The sequence below is a fragment of the Penicillium cosmopolitanum genome, assembly GCF_028827165.1.
Source record: "Penicillium cosmopolitanum strain IBT 29677 chromosome Unknown utg000009l:1.0-9042332.0:1.0-9050551.0, whole genome shotgun sequence".
Lineage (NCBI taxonomy): Eukaryota > Fungi > Ascomycota > Eurotiomycetes > Eurotiales > Aspergillaceae > Penicillium > Penicillium cosmopolitanum.
The window spans coordinates 2,370,475-2,389,041 of NW_026622679.1; the positions used below are offsets into that span (position 1 = coordinate 2,370,475).

Below are 18,567 nucleotides of genomic sequence, written 5' to 3' on the forward strand. Positions count from 1 at the left end.
TCGCACCACCACCGTTGGAAACCCTCGCTTGTACAGACTCGGACGTTCCTCCTCGCGAGGTCGATCCGAACATTTTTAACTTCGATTCTCACCCTATGTCTTTCGCTACGACTTTTTTTACACTGGACGAGCCACCCCTTTTTCTTCGCTTCGCGCTCGTCCATATGAACAAACTTTTATTTTATTATTCGTGTCGATCGCTTACGAACTGGCGACTGGGAACTTTGGATACGGTTTTTTATCCTCATGGGAAACTCAAAAAAGAGTTCGGCGCCATTGCTTGCACTACACTCGCTGTGCATAGAAACTGTTTTTGGATATTTTTGGCTTTTTGAGGACATTTGCATCGGCACATAGAAAAGCCTCCGCTCGTTGGCAGGTGAACCCAGCGTTGGTAGTGTGATGATTGCTCCATGGCGTGGAAGTTGTTCGCCCATGCGAGAGAGAGAAGGATAAGGAGAGGGGATGACTGAGGAAGAAAGGAAGCCGGTTTGGGATGACCGGCACCGGGCGATGGATGGCGCAGGAAAGAGGGAAACTTGACGGAACCCTCTACTTCTCGCCCCTCGCTTATCGCTTTTTGCTTCGCTTCTGGCTGGAATGAAGCGCGATACCAACTGTGGTATACTGCACCGACCGCCCGACCTAATGTGTGACAACCTATAATGTCTTGATCTCTTGAAGGAGAAGGGGGTTGCGGGCGACTCGCGTTGGTCATCGTTAGCATTATTCTTAATCCCTAGATGAAGTTATGAAGAATTGTACATTATCTCACTACTTTGACTCCGCACGTATTCGTATTCAACTGTAGACCACCGTAATCAACAGATCTGTCTGTATACACAATACGCCAACGGACTCAACGACCCTTGGCAGTGGGGTGGAGAACATTGTCGATCGTTTCGACCTCCTCAAGCCTACATAGCAAACAAGTGGCTTTTGCTTCTGCAAATCCAATTCCTAACTCCGTCCCTCCGCGGAAGAGATATGCATCACCCCCGCACCTCGCGCAGATCAGCCAGTCTTGTCTGGTTGTGACTGCTGAAATTTTACCATCGGTATGTTAATCCCACGGACCCCGGCGCATGTGCCAGCCCGAGGCCGGGGGCTGTGTTTGTGCTGCATGACCTGTTTAAGACTGGATTGTGATATCGTTGCTAGAGGGAAGCGAGGCAGTCCGAGTCTAGGTGCAGACAGGTATCTGACGAATCAACCAGCCCATGTGTTCCAAGGCGTGAGTGCCAGTGAGTGGAGTGGGTTCGCTACAACTTGTATTCTAAGGTTTGGTTGGATTTGTCTATGCAAGACGACTTCTGGTACTTGATTACTGGAGACACGTCCATATTGCGGTGTCAACGGGTGTGCCTTCAACTTTATGCGCACTAGTAGAATGACTCAAGTATGTCTCGGGATGAGGCAGCTGCGGAGGAATTTTTGTGTTAAGATAAATGACACGACTCGATTTTGATACAGTCAGACAAAAGATACAGAGTAATCCCACATCATGTAATCGCCTCTCAGAAATACTTGAGGAAAAAAACAAACCTACCAGCTTCTAAGGGAATCAATAAACGTGCCACACCGAACGAGATGGCACGCGTATGTCGAAAGAGTAACAGTGAAACAGTAAAATAAAAGGGGGAAAGGCAGGAAAATCCGGGCGCCGCTTGAATTCGTGTCACGGTTTATCTATTCATCGTCAAAGATCTGTACACGCTCTGCATACTCGCGGATATTAGAGAAAAAGGTTTCTTCGATTTGGTCGCCTTTGCCGCCGGCGACACGGAGAACCAGGTCGTTTAGAGAGGCACGACCAAGAATATCGACGTGGTCGCCTATTTATGTTCGTTAGATGATTAGAAACAACGAGAGAAATAAAGTGCGGAGCACTCTACTGCAGGGACATACCAGTATTAGGTCCACCGCGGGGGGAGAATCGATCTGGCTCGTGCGGCATCTCATAGACCTTGATCTTGGACCCGGCTGGATTGTATCGTTTCATGCGCCAGCCCTTGGCACACATATATCCTGTACTGAGAAGGTTGACAGTGCCGTCACCTTCGCCCATAACTACTCCACGGTCGATATCATCGTTCAGGGTGACAGTTGTGTCGATGCTAACGTTCAGCTTTGTTTGGGGATCGCGCTCCTCTTGGTAAAAGTAGCTGCGCTCGGTGGGTTTGCCAACACCATAGAAGCAGTAGATCTTCATATCAGGCGCGAGCGGGAGTCGAGCCTCGAGTGGGTTCAACCATGTGCGAGGATCCTTTTCGTTGGCCTCGACCTCACGGGTGGTATGCGCCACCCCGTGCGAGTAGCTGCTTAGCACCTGGTCCTTATACCAATCTTCACTTTGGTCGAAGAGGTACTGCAGACTCTCTGACGAAGTAAGGTTGCGTCTCGTCCAAGACGAGTTGGTCTCCCGGAAGTTCAGAAGGTTTCCAAAACTCATAGACTGACCTGGCTGGTCGTCCGGCGCCCAGGTGGAATTGCCCCAGACGGCTTCGCCGCCTTTAGGTAGCATGCTGGAGATACCTGGCATTGCGCGGAATATCTCCGCCCGTTCCTCCTTCGAGAGAAATTTCTCGAGGCCATATACGGCGAAGGCATTGAGCTGAGCTGTATCACGCATCTCTCCGGAGAGCACGGCAGTCAGTCCCTTGACGGCACCGAGCATGCAGCCACTGATGTTGACCCATGAATCAATGTGCTTGTTGACCCAGTCCTTTCCACCGTTCCCATATTCTTCGCTCTCAACCCACTTGAAGAAGTAGAGCACCACCTGCGAGCCCATACTGTGAGAGGTAAGAGTGATCTTTTGGCCCTGAACTTCGACGGCTGTCTCGATATAAGACTTCAGGCGGCTGAAGTACTGGTCGCGGATCTCGAGATTGAGATAAGATAGTCGCCAATCGTAGGCGGCGGTAAAAGCGTTGGTCGGGTCATATCCAATTGTCGCCAGGTTTTCCAAGATCTTATTCCAGATCCAGTAGCCCGTGATAAAGAAGTCAGTAGCGTCGAAACCTTGCGCCGCACGCAGCTTGACTCCCGGCGGGTCAAGACCTGTCGTTCGGTCCAGCATGATATGATTCTTCCATTCTGCCTTGTCCATCACCAGCGCCCGCATCATACTCCAACTGCCCCATAGTCGTCGCCGGAAGTACTGCCGGGAGGTATCTCCAGTTCCCCAGCTCTCGAGACCGGTAGAGATGACGCCAGGGATCATAACAACAGGATGCTTAGCTTTAACGCCTTGTGATTGAAGGTGTAGTCCGACGGCAAAGGAATCGTAATTGACGGCATCGCGTTCGTGTTGCTGTCGCATCTCCCCTCGTAGTTAGCTGGCTGAGACAATATCATGGCGGTTAGAACCAAGGGAAAGGACTCCAAGCATACCGAAAACTCCTTCGCATCTCGCACGATGCCTTGAGGGATTACATCGATCAGGGTATCGATATTCAGATCCATCAACCCGTCCAGGTTGATCACCTCCTGTTGATTGGCGAAGAATAGGGCGATAAAAACACCAAAGAGGCCGCCCAGCACGAAAATAAAACCATTTCGACGCTTGCTGCGCGGTTTGATTACCAGTTGCTTGACTTTGGCGCCCTCGAACTCGGCTCGAAGCTTCTCTTCCTCCTCCTTGTCTCGGATGAACCGGCTGCTATTGTCGTTGGATGGAGGGGCGTCATCCTTGCCAGTGCGGCGGCGCAACATAGCGACGAGCCAGGGAGGAAAACGACCAAACTCAATGGCAAGAGGAGATGGTAGAGGGATCGAAAGTGGGAAGAAAAAAGAGAAAGAAGGAAGGGATCAAGTGACAAGCACAGCTGCAGCTGCGCAGCCTGTGGCGGGCAGATCGGCGTCACATGCGGTCAATCGGGCAATTGTTGCCCTCCGCCCGTTCCTTTCCTTTCCTTCCCTCCCCACTTTCTTCGCCCTCGACTTCGACCTCGACCTCGACCTCGCCCTAGCCATTATACCCATCATGAGTCAAGATTCCCCTGCGCTCCGATATGTGCGCTACGACAGTGCGCGCGAAAATGAATATGTTGCCGCTATGCGCCAGCTGATCTCCAAGGATCTGTCCGAACCCTACAGCATCTACGTCTACCGCTATTTCCTATATCAATGGGGTGATCTTTGCTTTCTCGCCATGGACGATAAAGATGAGATGGTCGGTGTCGTAGTGTCGAAGCTAGAGCCACACCGTGGTGGGGCTTTGAGAGGTATATCGCCATGCTAGCGGTGCGCGAGGAGTTTCGAGGTCAGGGCATCGCAACGAAGCTGGTTCGCATGGCGATTGATGCTATGACAGAACGGGATGCGGATGAGGTTTGTATACATCCCTGTGCATCAATCTGGGGATCTGAAATAGACCCTGCTTGGCTTGTCCTGGCTAACGTTTTCTAATTATGTTTAGATCGTCCTCGAGACCGAAATCACAAATACCGGTGCGATGAAATTGTATGAGAGACTGGGCTTCCTACGCAGCAAAGGACTCCACCGATACTACTTGAATGGAAATTCGGCGTATCGCCTCGTGCTATATCTGAAAGAGGGTGTTAGTGCCATCCGAACTGCCTTTGATCCTTTTGCACCACCTCACCCGGCGCACATGGAGGCGCCCGCTGTACCTCTCCCAGGCAATGGTGGCATTTGATACAAACTTTTTTTTTCTGGCTGGGAGCATCCTCTTGCATGTCCGGGGGAATACCGGCGTTATGTGACATGAGATTCCGTTTATGGAAATGACCTTATACATAGAGCACTTTGATTGGCGTTTACATGAGCAACTGCATGAATACTTTTTAACCGATACAAAACAAACTCAATAGTAGAGTGAAGCTGGATACTACCTAGGGTGCCTAGTAGGTAGACTTGATGCCATCCTGCATTCCATATTGTTGCAGTCTGTAATAGGCAATTTATATACTTAATTCGGGCTTCGATCGAGTCGAGTCGATGACGGTAGACGAGCTCATCCACGGATCACCCACTTCGGTGCCTTCCCATTGGGGATACGGCGGAGGTATTGAATACCCTGAGATATTTTGTATTTCAGGGAAAAAGATTCAAACTATATTTCACTCTCGCTTTCACCTTCACCAGTCGCCATTATGCGCGTTCAAATCAGTCCCCCAAATCCAATCTCTGACGAGATTATTCAACATCAGCTCGATCGCATCACGGTAGCAGCCATCTCTCTGGGACACCACAATATTAATCGACGACAGTTTCAAGCAGAGTTCCGCGATGTCTGCCAGAAGGTCGAAACCCATATAAACGCGAAGGCGACCCCTTTTGGCCAAGTCAAGCAAATGTTCCCCGACCTCGATTTTGATACGTTCAAACCATTATCCAAGTCGTGGCAAGAGTCGTTTGCCAACAATCCTACTGTACCTCACTGGTTAAGTAAGATTGGACATGTGGTACTCTGCTACTTGCATGAAGCTAACTTTGTCGCAGGGACACGCTTTGCTCATATTGGCAGAAATGAAGAAGACGGGGCGACCCGTCTAGGACTACTTCTTCATTATGCGATCAGAGTAAAACATTTCAACAGGTGTCGGGGATATTCTGACCGTCTTGAAATCAAATCTCGGACTCCATTCTCAAACAACGCCGTCCAATACCAAGGCAAGGAGTCCTCTGTCTTAAGGGCCCCAGACCATAGTCTCTGGTATGGCAGTGAGGAGGAAGCTGCTGTTCAACTCGTGGTTTTTGAAACATATAAGTGCGACTTTGAATGTAGCCAGAAACTGAGATTATGCCCATGCTGCGAAGCAGAGGTTCTAGGCAATATGGGTGAGTATTGCCCAGGTGGGCTATGGAAACTTTCTACTTCTGCTGACATTTTTGCAGCGATGGTTTACTCCGAGCGAAAGCGTCGCGGAGAGGCGAAATGTGGGCTTTGTGGCCTCTTGACGGATCACAAAGAATTTTTATTCTATCACGTTGATGATAGTGGTGATGTTCGTACCATTCTCCCTTTAACTTTTTTTTCGCATCTAACTAACTTATTCTTCTCTTCTCAAGTGGTCCTATGTCGATTTGAGAGTGACAACCCATCAAGCCAGTGGTAGGGTGGACTACGGAGATATTGCTCATTTTCTCACGTTAATCTTTTTGGAAGCCCCATGCACAGGAAAGGGATTACCTGATGATATGTTGCTCTTTGTTGGCCAAGAAAAACCTTAGAGCATCGAGAAATAAGATCAAATATACCTACGTAGTTGAACGGAGGGCAATTACTAGTAGTGGTTATAGTACATATTGCATGGTAGTAGTAGACGCTTGAGCTTACTAGTACTAGTACTAGTAGTTGGTTGATAGATAGACTTTGACAGCTGGGAGATGACCTGTGCTACCGTGGACACTGAAGTCATACTGATTTCGCACTGAATTTCTATTTGCCTCTATTTCCTGATGCTGGTTCGTTGCACATACGACTGAACCTCAGAATTAATCTATTTTATCAAGTTTGCGCGGCGCCCCCTACGTCATGTCCCCATCGCGATCAGATTGATATAGATCCAATGTCCTTGATTGACCTCGCTGAAGAAAAAGGAATTTGCAGAAGAACTGCTATCGAAATAATTTGATTATTGCCCTGGGCTCTTACAAAAACCCCATTATTCCAAGGTCCCTCCCGGCCAATCGAATTCTTGATGTCTCTCAACCCCGTCACCAGCGGTCTCGGCAAGGGCCTACCGGTCGATACAGTTCAGTCAACGGCGACCGAGAATGTCCAAGGGGTCGCGAAGGACCCAGTAAAGCAGGTCAATAAAACCACGCAACCTCTGACGGAGCCTGTTCTTCCAGGTCAATTCCCCTCGGACGATGCCCCCAAAAACGACGATAAGCCACAGCCCGAAATCCAGTTTTCAGCTATCTGGGGATCCTTCAGTCAGTGGCTATATGGTCTTTTCCCGCAAAGTGTTGATACATTTGAATGGATCGTGAAATGGCTTGTGGATAGATATTTCCCGCCGCCTAAGCAGGCGCAGATGTATGAAGCTGCGTTGAGCCGACCGATCGCTTCAACATTCCTTGTCTGTCAGGCCATCTGCTGTGGGGTTCCACTACTAGTGTTCCTCGTGGGCGTTTTCATCTTCGCTGCCGTGTCTTTGCTGCTCTGGGCAGTTTTGTCCTTGTTGATCCTGGGACCGGTCCTGCTGGTTGCCAGTATGATGGGCGTTTCGCTGTGGGGCTGGGGGTGGATATTATATGGGCTGATGAAATGGGTCGATCAGCGGTTTTTGGGGGGAATGATCGCTCGCTTTTGGGGGCTTCCGCAGACTCAGGAGGGTGATGGTCAAGAGGAGGGTGATGGGGTTTCAGCTGAAGGGGCCGAGGAAGAAGAGGTCACGGTGGAAGAGAAGAAGGATAATTGAGGAGACACAGCGCATTTGGACTATACCTTTGCAGCTACCTACATCATGCATGTACCTCATATTGAAGCAGTTACTTCGTGCAAGCTACACATACATAACCACATATGTATTTTAAAAAATGAGTGATTAAGTTCAAGTTTATTTCCACAGTCTGGTCGCTAGAACATCCAGACTTTTTTGCGTTGAATTTAACGTACACGAGTCTCATCCAATGCGTCATTTGCAGTCTGGAGAACATACCAATACCGATGAATTCTCAATGTCTGATAGACTTATTTCTCATAAAATGCCTCAAATGCAGTCTGGAGAACATACTGATTGATATGGTGTTACCCTCCATGAAACGTATATACAAAAAGCCTGAATGTCTTGAAGATCAATCTGTGGACATGAACTTGGCAATGTGTTCCACTATGCTGTATGAAATAATGAAGGCCCACTTTCCAATTCCAAATCAATATTCCATCTGCCGGCAGTGGGTATGCAACGCCGCAGATTTCCATCAACGGGAGAGATAGCGTAACCCAGGCCCCTATCCGAGGTAGCATCCCATTGGTTGCCAGCCACGCAAAGCTTACTGCTTGATAGACTTCGCGGCAAGCCTCTGGATCAAGTAAAAGATAAGACCTCGAAGGATTCATTGAGATGGGAATGATTGCCCGGAAAGGCCGGCAAGGCAACCAGCGGCCCGAAATGGTTTTACAGCAGCGAGCTGGAACCTCATCTTTCACCATTGTTGCATATCTGTCGCCAGGGGAAACCCTGACAATCTTGCCATTGTACAGAGTGGTCACGGCCTACATATGTCGGAAACCAGATATTCTGTACTCTTATTATCTGGGGTTCTCAAATCCAATCACGTTGATGCTGGAACGCCCGTAGATCCAGGGCCATGGGCAGGAAACGGACTACTGCAAGGCCTGGACGAGACTAGGATTTTAATCGCGACCAACGTCACATGGCAAACAAAATGCGCCTCGTATCTGTTAGCGGTCCAGAGTTCGATGGCAGCTTCGACGTCGAGGTCGTGCCTGCACTGACCGAATGCAATCAAGTCAGCCGACAGTCGACATCATGCCGCATGGGCCATTCCCTGCCAAAGAGAATGTAAGGTTCGACGGAGGGAGTTTACACCTCCATAGGATCTTCTTCATCAGCTCGCGAGTCCCGAAATGGCAGAGTACTGTGATGATCTCCACTTGGTGGTTGTGGGGGAGGGGATCCTGCTCCTCCGAACTGTACCGGTATGTAGGTGCCGCATAGAAAAAGCTGGGCAAGATACTCCGTACGGAGTACAGAGTTACGGATACTACATGCATAATTGCCGATCCCGTTGACATCCACGAAGCGGTGACATATCCTTTGTACAACTCCGTACTCCGTACCATGCCTAATGGTGGCTAGTGTGCGGGAGCCTCGAAGAAAAGCAATGGCAAGTTGAAATAGGGGGGGTCACAGCTGAGCTGCGACTGATCTGCGACGGAGCTTAGCGCTGTTTCATGACGAGCGGGATGGGATGCAGGTGGCCCGTGTGGTTGATCGCCGGGGCGTGTTTAGGTCGGACAGGAAGAGGGATTGTCTTGATCTGTGACAGTTTGAGGATGAAAGTGTGGTAGACCTCATCTATTCATGTCAGATTAGCGTTGAGCTATGTGTTAGTGTCATCGTACACGGTAGCATTCCCTCCCGCCACCCCGGAATATGTCTCAGGTCTGGCGTACTCGTACAGCAGACAGCAGAACTTGAATGGCCTTGCGATCAGGGGGTCAGTACTCGAAGGATACTCGTAGGATACTCGTATGCAAGTTGTCGATGGGTCTTTGCTAGAGTTCACGGCTGCGGAGAGGGAACTCTCGAGGTCTCCCGCTGGTTCCACTCAGGGGGGATCCACTCTCGCGCGTTTTACCCCTGAGAAGCAAAGCACTGACCAGGAATGAAAGCGTAACTTTAGTTGAGGGGCAAAGGCGACTATGAAAAAAAAGCAAAGATAAAAAGGCAAAAGCAAAGACATTGCGCGGTGCACCCCCACAAACTAATCCCAAAAGCAAAGAATCTTTAGGGCGTAGTGTCAAGCTCGGGACAACGAGAGGCCCCGATTTAGCCAATGCGCAGGGTAGGGAGTGGACATCCTGGAGGGAATACCCTACTCGTATGAGCACTCCGTACTCGAACTCGTGCACATCATCGGAGGTCACGCTACCCAGGATGCGTAGGAAAATGAGGCATTCTTTTGGTACTTGTACTCCTGACTCCAATCCACTGGAATGAAGGAAACGAGGCAGCAAAATGGTCTTTTCATCCACGCGGACCGCACGATGTCGGATGATGGACCCGGACTGCCAATCCGGCTGAGATGCCGCTAGGAGCCTTGCGTCTGAGACATCCGTTGATAGTGTCGAACGAGTGATGCACCTGCGGCAGCCAAGTGTTGCCTTTGGTGCAGATAGAAGTGAAGTGGAGTTGCTCGTCTCTTTTTTTGGATTTTGAATTTGGTGGATGTGGTGGATGTAGTGGATGATGATGATGATGGCGCATGGTGGATTGAATTGCGATAAGCAGATATTCATGAGGGTATTCACCCTCGACCTGGGATATAGGATCCCATGGAAGGACCTTCCTGTTCTCCATGAGTCTCCAAATTTGTTGGAAATAGAATTGTATTGCTGGCCAACATTTCATCCCGAGTTGAATCAATCTGAAACCCCGTACAGCTCCAACGTTGAGAATGTCGTCCACATGGAGGTCTCGTGGACCAGCGATGTACCCTTGGCCCCTCTCTCTCCCCCCAAGGCCATCCCCACCTTGGAAGTCAGTGCGGTAGGGCCCCAGTTTAGCCATTTAATCATTTAATAAAATAAGAAGAAAAAAAAAAGAGGATTATTATTTTTGGGGTCGGATGCAGGTACCGCTTCGATGGTGGGTTGGCAAACGAGTCCGTGTAACTGGCATTTTTTTTAATCAGACGGCGTGGCACCGTTGGCCCTGGCTCTGGCCCTGACGTAGTTCGGCAAGTTGCGCAAGCACAAAGTCCAAGATCCCAGAAGTGTATCATAATGTGGATCCAACAGGGGTACAGACAAAGTACGAGCACTCGTACGAGGAGAGAGAGAGAGGGTTCCCGAATCCATGGGAAAGGGAAAGGGGAGGTTCGCGGTGGCGAGGTCCATTGGGCCAGGGGTAACTTGGGGGTAAATGGACATGTACCAAGAGGACAGAGGACAGATACTCACTGAAAATAATCCCTTGCATCAAGCTGGATAAAATACTGCAGGATCTCAAAATCAGTATTACTAGTATTAATACTCATACTAATATTAATATTAATAATTCTATCCATAAGAAATACTTGTTAGTATGCTCCACTGGCTTTCCCTTTTTTCTTCCCCAGAGCCGAAGGAACAAGCAAACTAACGAAATAATTAATCTCCCTTTCCCTTTTCCCCCCCCCCCCCCCCCTCTCTACATCCTCCCTCTTCCCCCTCTGTTGGCTCCCTCCATCTTCACTTCCTTACCATTCACTGTTCTCTGGAATATTCATCCTCTCCTGCCAATTGATCCCACCCCCAACTGCCGCGGTTTGCGCCCAACCACCACCCCCCCTCCCCACCCCCGTCAAAAACCTTCTTTCTCGGCGACCCCCCTTGTCGGGTGAGAGGAAGACAAGCCGACTATCTAACCACCAGGGATCGAAGATCGAAGAGGTAACCAATACCTTACATTCATCCGGACCGTTTCATTCCGTTCCTCTCTGACTTTTGGAACCTTTCCTCAAAGACCTTCTCCCGTCATCCCTCCTTAACCACTTGCGCCGTTGTCGACAGCGCACTCGGCCAACCCATCCTTCCTCCAGGAAGGTCTTCTTCACACAGAATCACACAATGTCTGTTGCGACAATGCTTCAACCAGCATCCAGAATATCCCGAGCCTCCTCTTCGTCCTCTTCCTCGTTTCAACCCGTCGCACGACAGAACACTATGTCGTCTCACGATACTCGGTCGCTCCGCCAATCCAAGCGGATGTCGGTCACGGCACTGTACTTGTCCATGTCCGCCAAGGATAGAGACTTGGAAATCTCCGATGATCTGGCAAGAGGTACGTTCAATTCAGCTTCCCTCCCCCCCTTCCCGGGCTGTCGCGTCATCCCGCGGACACTGACTTCCGCATAGCACAAAAACACCTGAGAGAATTGAAATCAAAGATCTCCTCGCAGTCCAAGAAGAACTTCGTATTGGAAAAGGATGTGCGATACCTCGACTCGCGTATTGCGTTGTTGATTCAGAACCGAATGGCCTTGGAGGAGGTAAGTCCATAATTCCGTTCAGAGCGAAGGGGGAGAGAAAAAGAGCGCGGACTAGTCACTCACACCTATATTTCTCTAGCAAAATGAAGTTGCCAGTCATCTCGATGATACCGCCGACCCGCAAGAGGGTTTCTTTCCCAACGATGAGCGCACCCAGAAATATGGCAATCTGCTCTTTCTGCTGCAGTCCGAGCCCCGCCACATCGCCCACCTGTGTCGACTAGTCTCAATGGCCGAAATCGACTCGCTCCTGCAGACGGTCATGTTCACCATCTACGGAAACCAGTATGAGAGCCGCGAAGAGCACCTCCTCCTTACCATGTTCCAGTCCGTCCTCACCTATCAATTCGACAACACCCCCGAGTACTCCTCCCTTTTACGCCAAAACACGCCTGTTTCTCGTATGATGACCACCTACACACGCCGTGGTCCTGGACAGAGCTACTTGAAGCAGGTTTTAGCCGATCGGATCAACTCTCTGATCGAATTGCGCGATGTGGATCTGGAAATCAACCCCTTGAAGGTTTATGAATCGATGGTGAAACAGATCGAAGAAGAGACCGGCTCGCTGCCAGACTACCTCGCTCGCTCGGTTACAGCTGAGGATGCTGCCGACAATAAGCAGGTCCAGGCAATCATCGCACCGCGCCTCAAGATGCTGACAGATATCGCTAACGGATTCATTACCACCATCATCGACTCGGTGGATGAAACACCTTACGGTATCCGATGGATCTGCAAACAGATCCGCAGTCTCTCCCGTCGCAAGTACCCCGACGCCCAAGACCAGACCATCTGTACCCTGATCGGCGGTTTCTTCTTCCTGCGGTTTATCAACCCCGCTATTGTTACACCACGCTCCTACATGCTGATCGATGCGACACCTACCGACAAGCCCCGCCGTACCTTGACCCTAATTGCCAAGATGATCCAGAATTTGGCTAATAAGCCTTCATACGCCAAGGAGCCTTACATGTCCAGCCTGCAGCCTTTCATCGAAGCGAACAAGGAACGAGTGAACAAGTTTTTGCTTGACTTGTGTGAAGTCCAAGACTTTTACGAGAGCTTGGAGATGGATAACTACGTGGCTTTGTCCAAGCGTGACTTAGAGCTGCAAATCACCCTCAACGAGATGTACGCTACTCACGCTCTTCTTGATAAGCACAGCGATGCCCTCACCCAGGACCACAATTCGCACCTTGCTCTCCTACTGCAAGAGCTAGGAACGGCGCCCCCACAGGTGCCTCGCAAAGAAAACAGAACCATTACGGTGCCACTTTTCAGCAGATGGGAGGTAGCTCTGGATGATCTGACGGCCGCCCTGGATATTACCCAAGAAGAGGTGTTCTTTATGGAGGCCAAGTCAACCTTTGTCCAGATTCTTAGGTCTCTTCCACAAAACTCATCGGTCGCTCGCCGGCCTCTGCGATTGGACCGCATCGCTGAAGCAGCTGCAACCCTCAAGAATGATGCAGTGATGGTGCGTAAAGGAATTCGCACCATGGAACTATTGAGCCAACTCCAGGACATGGGTGTGATCGACCGCTCCGACGAGTTCAGTTTGCTGAGGGATGAGGTGGAGCAAGAATTGGTGCACCTCGGCTCGCTCAAGGAGAAGGTATTGGATGAGACACGCAAGCTGGAAGAAGTTTTTGGCACCATCCGCGATCATAATGCTTATCTAGTGGGCCAACTCGAAACCTACAAGTCCTATCTCCACAACGTGCGCAGCCAATCGGAGGGCAAGCAACGGAAAACGCAGAAGCACCAGGAACTCGGCCCGTACAAGTTCACCCACCAACAGTTGGAAAAGGAAGGCGTCATTCGCCGCAGCAATGTTCCCGAAAACCGTCGCGCGAACATCTACTTCATGTTCAAAAGTCCGTTGCCCGGAACATTCGTGATCAGCCTGCACTACAAGGGCCGCGCCCGTGGTCTGCTTGAGCTTGACCTCAAGTTGGACGATCTCCTAGAGATGCAGAAGGATAGCCTTGAGGACCTTGACCTGGAATATGTTCAGTTCAATGTCACCAAAGTGTTGGCTCTGCTCAACAAACGATTTGCACGCAAGAAGGGGTGGTAAACGCTAAATGCGCGCCCACCTCGGTATGGCTTATACCTCTTTTATGAAGACTTATGTGACTGGGTAAGGGGTTACAGCCTACAACCTCTGCCCAGACGTCTCGGCTGGCTGTGAACGCCTGCAGCTTAATATTTTGATGATCTGATGGATACGGAACCCCCGTACTCAATGTCTAACTCTCCATCTTCGTCCATTCTCAAACTCGAGATGGACTGAATGAATGCTCAGCGATGATCTCGACCATTCTCCCTGTGGAACTCCAGGGGAATTTGTGTCTAGTGTGAATGCCATCGATACACGAACATATGCACCCGCTGGCTCGGGCATGCCATCGGTTTTGATCCTCTCAGGATCAGGATCTTTTCCTTTGTTCCTTTGTTCCTTTGTTCCTCTCTTGCTTTTTTTTGTCGTGAATTTTTGCAATTTATACCCAGCGCATAGTTGTTGCTCACATGTCTTGTTCGGCCAATCTGTCCAATAATCCTATCTGATCTATTTTTTCATTTATTTTATGTTTATGTTGCCATCACCGCTCGGGCCTTCTTCAGGTTCCCCATGCGCTGTGTATAATATCATCTTGCTCATGTTTCTTGCCACGCGAGGTCTTTTGGATTCAATACCCGTTTTTTGATATATATTTTTTGCGTCTTTGGCTTGTACAGCACAGCAAAACAACTATATCTAGAAGCACGTTCAATTTTATTTGGGATACCATAACATTGATCCTCATATCGCCGATCCCTAGTAAGTGCCGGTCAAGTTTTCTCCTTAGCTCCAGACTAGGGCGACTTGGATGATCTTTTCGACACCGCCTCGTGCCCCTCTCACCCCCTTGAGCTAGTTGCCTACGCTGATCGATCCATGCAGAACTCAATGGCAGATGTAACCCAGTGACCAGGCCGCTTCAAGTTGAAAAGGGTTCCAAACCTTGGAATTGTTGTTTCCAAGGTTGCTTGCCCGCCAGCGGCCATATGAGTAGTAGCACTATGAAGTATGCATCTTCTCTGTGGAGCAACACGGTCTGTAAGAATACTGACGAGTACCTAGGGGGAATCGACCAGGATAATTTCGTGTAATTTTTATCCTTTTTCTCTCTCTTTTTCCTGATTTCCAAGGTTGCTTCCTGCTTCTTTTCCCCTGTTTATTTGGCCACCATGGGAGTCCTTGGAGGCCTAGGGAACTTCACGTCAATAGCCCAACATAGTATTCACCCAATCCACTTGTCATTTAATTTCTCCATTATGTACTCGTACCTCCAAATAAATTAAAGCCCGACCCAGTAACCAACGAGACCCATCTGGGCCTCTCTCCGTACTGTTGGTTACCCAACGGGCGATCCCCCGTTCATATTGAAGTGGCCACTTACGCCAATTCCCGTCCGCCTTCCTGCATTTCCTCCCCCTCCACTTTTTGACGTCGCCCCTCTCTCCCCTCCTCTCCTCTTCCTCTCTTTCCTCCTTTCATACCACTCACACCTTCACCATGGCCGAGCAAAACTTGCCCACCGACTCCAAGTACGACCAGTACGACTTTCCCACCACCGCGCCGGACGCTGTGCCTGGCCACCCCGGCCACACCACCCCGGAACATGACGCCAAGGTGCACCAGCTGCGGACAATCCTCGAGCAGGAGGGCTACACCGAACGCCTGGATACTCTGACTCTGCTCCGATTCCTGCGCGCTCGCAAGTTCGATGTCAACCTGGCCAAGGAGATGTATGTGGCCGCCAATTCCCGCGAGCGCCGGTGCTTCACTTCTCTGAACAGGAGCTGGATTGCCCGCAACACTTGCATTCGTCGCAGATGTGTCTAATACTGATTACTTGTAGGTTCGTGAACACCGAGAAGTGGCGCAAGGATTTTGGCACCAATGAGCTGCCTGCCACCTTCGAATACCCTGAGAAGCCCGAGGTATTCCAGTACTACCCTCAATACTACCACAAGACTGATAAGGTGAGTGTCTGGCTACTTTGATCGTATTCATATCTTCATGTGAGACGACTCACAACAGGGGAAGTAAGAAGACTAATCGCAATTTCATGCTATAGGATGGCCGTCCCCTCTACATCGAGAAGTTGGGCAAGATCGATCTCACGGCTATGTACAAGATCACCACCAGTGAGCGCATGCTGCAGAACCTCGTCACCGAGTACGAGAAGATGGCCGACCCCCGTCTACCCGCCTGCTCTCGCAAGGCTGGTAAGCTCCTCGAGACCAGCTGTACCGTCATGGATCTGAAGGGTGTCGGTGTCACCAGCATCCCCTCCGTTTACGGATACGTGCGCCAGGCCTCCGAAATCTCCCAGAACTACTACCCCGAGCGTCTGGGCAAGCTGTACATCATCAACGCCCCCTGGGGCTTCAGCTCCGTCTTCAGTGTCGTCAAGGGCTTCCTGGACCCCGTCACTGTCAACAAGATCCACGTTCTCGGCAGCGGATACCAAAAGGAGCTGCTGGCTCAGGTTCCCGCCGAGAACCTTCCCGTCGAGTTCGGTGGTTCCTGCAAGTGTGAAGGTGGCTGTGAGCTGTCTGATATGGGACCTTGGCAGGAGGCTGAGTGGGCTCGCCCCCCCTGCGTGGGCCGCTAAGAAGGAGGCCGCTGCCACTGCCGCTGCCGCTGCCGATGCCGATGCCGATGCCGATGCCACCGTCCAGAACGAGGACAACGGCCCTGAGAAGAAGGACGCCAGCGAGGAGGGCGTCCAGACCAGCGCATAAATTGCTCGATATAGACTCTTTTCATTCGTCCAACCATTCGCATATACCGGGCGCCTGCATCGCTCTTGTGCCAATGACCCTTCGTGCTAAATTTAAGAAGAGGGACACTCGACCAGGATTTGCAGGAGAAGTTTCTCGCCGGGGTGAGATCCAGCTGTCTTTTCTTTTTCCTCAGCTCAACTGTCAATTGCGGAGTACGACTTAATTGTGTTCCACTTTGGCATCTCGAATTTTCACGTGGCAATCCAACGCCTTCTGGAAGTTTTCAACACATCATCACCGACGACCCAACCACAGCCTGTGGACTCTTTTGCCTTTTGTTTCTTGCTTTTGATCTAGATATCACTGAAAGTTCTTTCCCCTATATTCCTTAAAGTGTTTCAAATATGCGGTTTCACATCCGCTCTCTCAATATAGACGGGAGAAGACAGGATGGTGTGGGGGTGTTTTCAAAAAGCGAGTTGGGAGTGGAGGTGAAGACTTGACTTTTCTTATTCAATCTTTGATTTGGAGTGTATACACCGGAGAGCACATAGCAAAAAACACGGCTGGTAGCCCATGAGATTCACCTTGCTTATTGTAATTTGACACGATGATGTAAAATGTATTGCCTTTGTCAACAAAGAAAATAGACTTGACTCGGTGTTTGAAAGGTCGTTAAATGAGCCCAGAAGAAACAGAAACAATGGTATCATGATTCTCGCGAAGCCCTCGTTACCAAACGCCTTCCCACATTAAAGGACATAAAAAAACACCCCAAGTGAACCCGTTGAATATCCGCGAAAACGCTGGCAGACAGAACTCTTACATCTTCTCGACCACCTCAGCAGCACGCCCGGCCCTCTCAGCTTTGCCCACCGTGGTAGCCAGAGCATTACCTTCGGTACCAGGTTCACCGTCAACAGCTCCCTCGCCTTGTAGCCGCTGCAGCGTGCGCAATGCATTTTCATATACATCCGCCACATCACCACTCGCCCAACGTTCCGTCTCTTCCTCCGTGCCTAGCGGTATCTGCAAATCCCATTCTGGGCGTGGCCTCTTTCGATCACCTCGACGTCGAGAGCGCGTTTGTGTCTGACTCTGTGTTTTCGTAGCCGCCCCCTCATCAATATCAACATCCATCGCCTCGGCCTTTTCAGTCGAAGATCCATTCGGCTGTCCCATCTCTGCGGTTTCTCCAGCTTCGTCAATCTCTTCCCCCTCCTCATCTGCCGCTTCTTCCTCCGTCTTCATGACTTGCGCCAATTGTTGCGCATACTCCTTTGCTGCCTTCCGGGGCGCGTCTCGTCGTAGTTGCGCAACGCCTGTGGTGAGGGATTCTAATTGCGCGTAGAGCGCAGTGACCCGCGAGGCTAGCTCTGAGTCGTAGGGTTCATACTCGACTGTTTCCGGTGCGGTGAATGAGGCTGGGAAGGGGAATTGTGGCGAGGATGAATCGATTCCGTTGATGCTGATTGAGGAGGATGCTGTTGCGAAGGTTTGGTTTATATACTAGATGGTCTTATTAGTCTCTGACCTGGGCTATTTGATGTGCTCAACAGCGTCATTTATCGCCTAGGAGTAATCTTGGTTGACTCACTTCGTTCACTAATTCCTGGACGCGTTCGCGCATCGGATCCGGAGTGTCATCGTCTGTAGCTAAAGGGGGGAAATTGAGATCGAGTTTTTGCCGGGAGAGAGCGACTGCATTTGTGTAGAGGTATGTGAAGTCTGCTGGAGACTGTAGCTCGATCTTGCGATACCCTTGTGCGCCCATTTTAGAGGATGTTGTTTTGGTTGTTGCTTGGGCGGGTTGGATTTGCACGCGTTGGAGGGAAAGGCTTGGCGTTGGTCCCCGCAAACGCAAACGATGTCATCGTTCAACCACTTTAACCTTTGCTTTTCCCTCCAACTTCCAACTTTCCCTTTTCTCCCGAACCTTTTCATTCCTTTAACAGTTCTCATACAACACGCTTCATATTGCTTTACTTTACGTTACTTCCTTTTTGTTGAATTTATACAACCTCACCTTCCTACAAGTACCTGCCTCTCTTCTTACGAGCTTCCTTGCTGCGGGTCAATCAGGCAATG

At 50.2% G+C, this 18,567-nt stretch overlaps 7 protein-coding genes across 7 annotated transcripts; 5 read left to right on the top strand and 2 right to left on the bottom strand.

Annotated features, from left to right (window-relative positions):
* Positions 1 to 1,689: 1,689 nt before the first annotated feature.
* N7509_008985 (phospholipid:diacylglycerol acyltransferase) lies at positions 1,690 to 3,717 on the bottom strand (the record flags this gene model as incomplete). Its single annotated transcript, XM_056633622.1, has 3 exons — positions 1,690 to 1,835; positions 1,909 to 3,325; positions 3,397 to 3,717. The coding sequence occupies 3 exons, from the start codon at positions 3,715 to 3,717 to the stop codon at positions 1,690 to 1,692; spliced, it is 1,884 nt and encodes a 627-aa protein (XP_056484242.1).
* Positions 3,718 to 3,988: 271 nt separating this feature from the next.
* N7509_008986 (peptide alpha-N-acetyltransferase MAK3) lies at positions 3,989 to 4,663 on the top strand (the record flags this gene model as incomplete). The annotated part of the gene is made up of 3 exons (XM_056633623.1): positions 3,989 to 4,181; positions 4,247 to 4,335; positions 4,424 to 4,663. The coding sequence occupies 3 exons, from the start codon at positions 3,989 to 3,991 to the stop codon at positions 4,661 to 4,663; spliced, it is 522 nt and encodes a 173-aa protein (XP_056484243.1).
* Positions 4,664 to 5,120: 457 nt separating this feature from the next.
* On the top strand, positions 5,121 to 6,201 carry N7509_008987 (Restriction endonuclease type I HsdR N-terminal; the record flags this gene model as incomplete). The annotated part of the gene is made up of 4 exons (XM_056633624.1): positions 5,121 to 5,415; positions 5,470 to 5,808; positions 5,866 to 5,975; positions 6,040 to 6,201. 4 exons carry the CDS (start codon positions 5,121 to 5,123, stop codon positions 6,199 to 6,201), a joined length of 906 nt encoding a protein of 301 aa, XP_056484244.1.
* A 470-nt stretch (positions 6,202 to 6,671) lies between these two features.
* Positions 6,672 to 7,397, top strand: N7509_008988 (seipin co-factor family protein; the record flags this gene model as incomplete). Its single annotated transcript, XM_056633625.1, has 1 exon — positions 6,672 to 7,397. The coding sequence occupies one exon, from the start codon at positions 6,672 to 6,674 to the stop codon at positions 7,395 to 7,397; it is 726 nt and encodes a 241-aa protein (XP_056484245.1).
* A 3,878-nt stretch (positions 7,398 to 11,275) lies between these two features.
* N7509_008989 (Ras GTPase activating protein IRA2) lies at positions 11,276 to 13,780 on the top strand (the record flags this gene model as incomplete). Its single annotated transcript, XM_056633626.1, has 3 exons — positions 11,276 to 11,489; positions 11,564 to 11,697; positions 11,777 to 13,780. The coding sequence occupies 3 exons, from the start codon at positions 11,276 to 11,278 to the stop codon at positions 13,778 to 13,780; spliced, it is 2,352 nt and encodes a 783-aa protein (XP_056484246.1).
* Positions 13,781 to 15,262: 1,482 nt separating this feature from the next.
* Positions 15,263 to 16,497, top strand: N7509_008990 (SEC14 family lipid-binding protein; the record flags this gene model as incomplete). Its single annotated transcript, XM_056633627.1, has 4 exons — positions 15,263 to 15,495; positions 15,609 to 15,732; positions 15,828 to 16,285; positions 16,329 to 16,497. The coding sequence occupies 4 exons, from the start codon at positions 15,263 to 15,265 to the stop codon at positions 16,495 to 16,497; spliced, it is 984 nt and encodes a 327-aa protein (XP_056484247.1).
* An 804-nt stretch (positions 16,498 to 17,301) lies between these two features.
* N7509_008991 (uncharacterized protein) lies at positions 17,302 to 18,253 on the bottom strand (the record flags this gene model as incomplete). Its single annotated transcript, XM_056633628.1, has 2 exons — positions 17,302 to 17,988; positions 18,077 to 18,253. 2 exons carry the CDS (start codon positions 18,251 to 18,253, stop codon positions 17,302 to 17,304), a joined length of 864 nt encoding a protein of 287 aa, XP_056484248.1.
* Between the last annotated feature and the right edge of the window lie 314 nt (positions 18,254 to 18,567).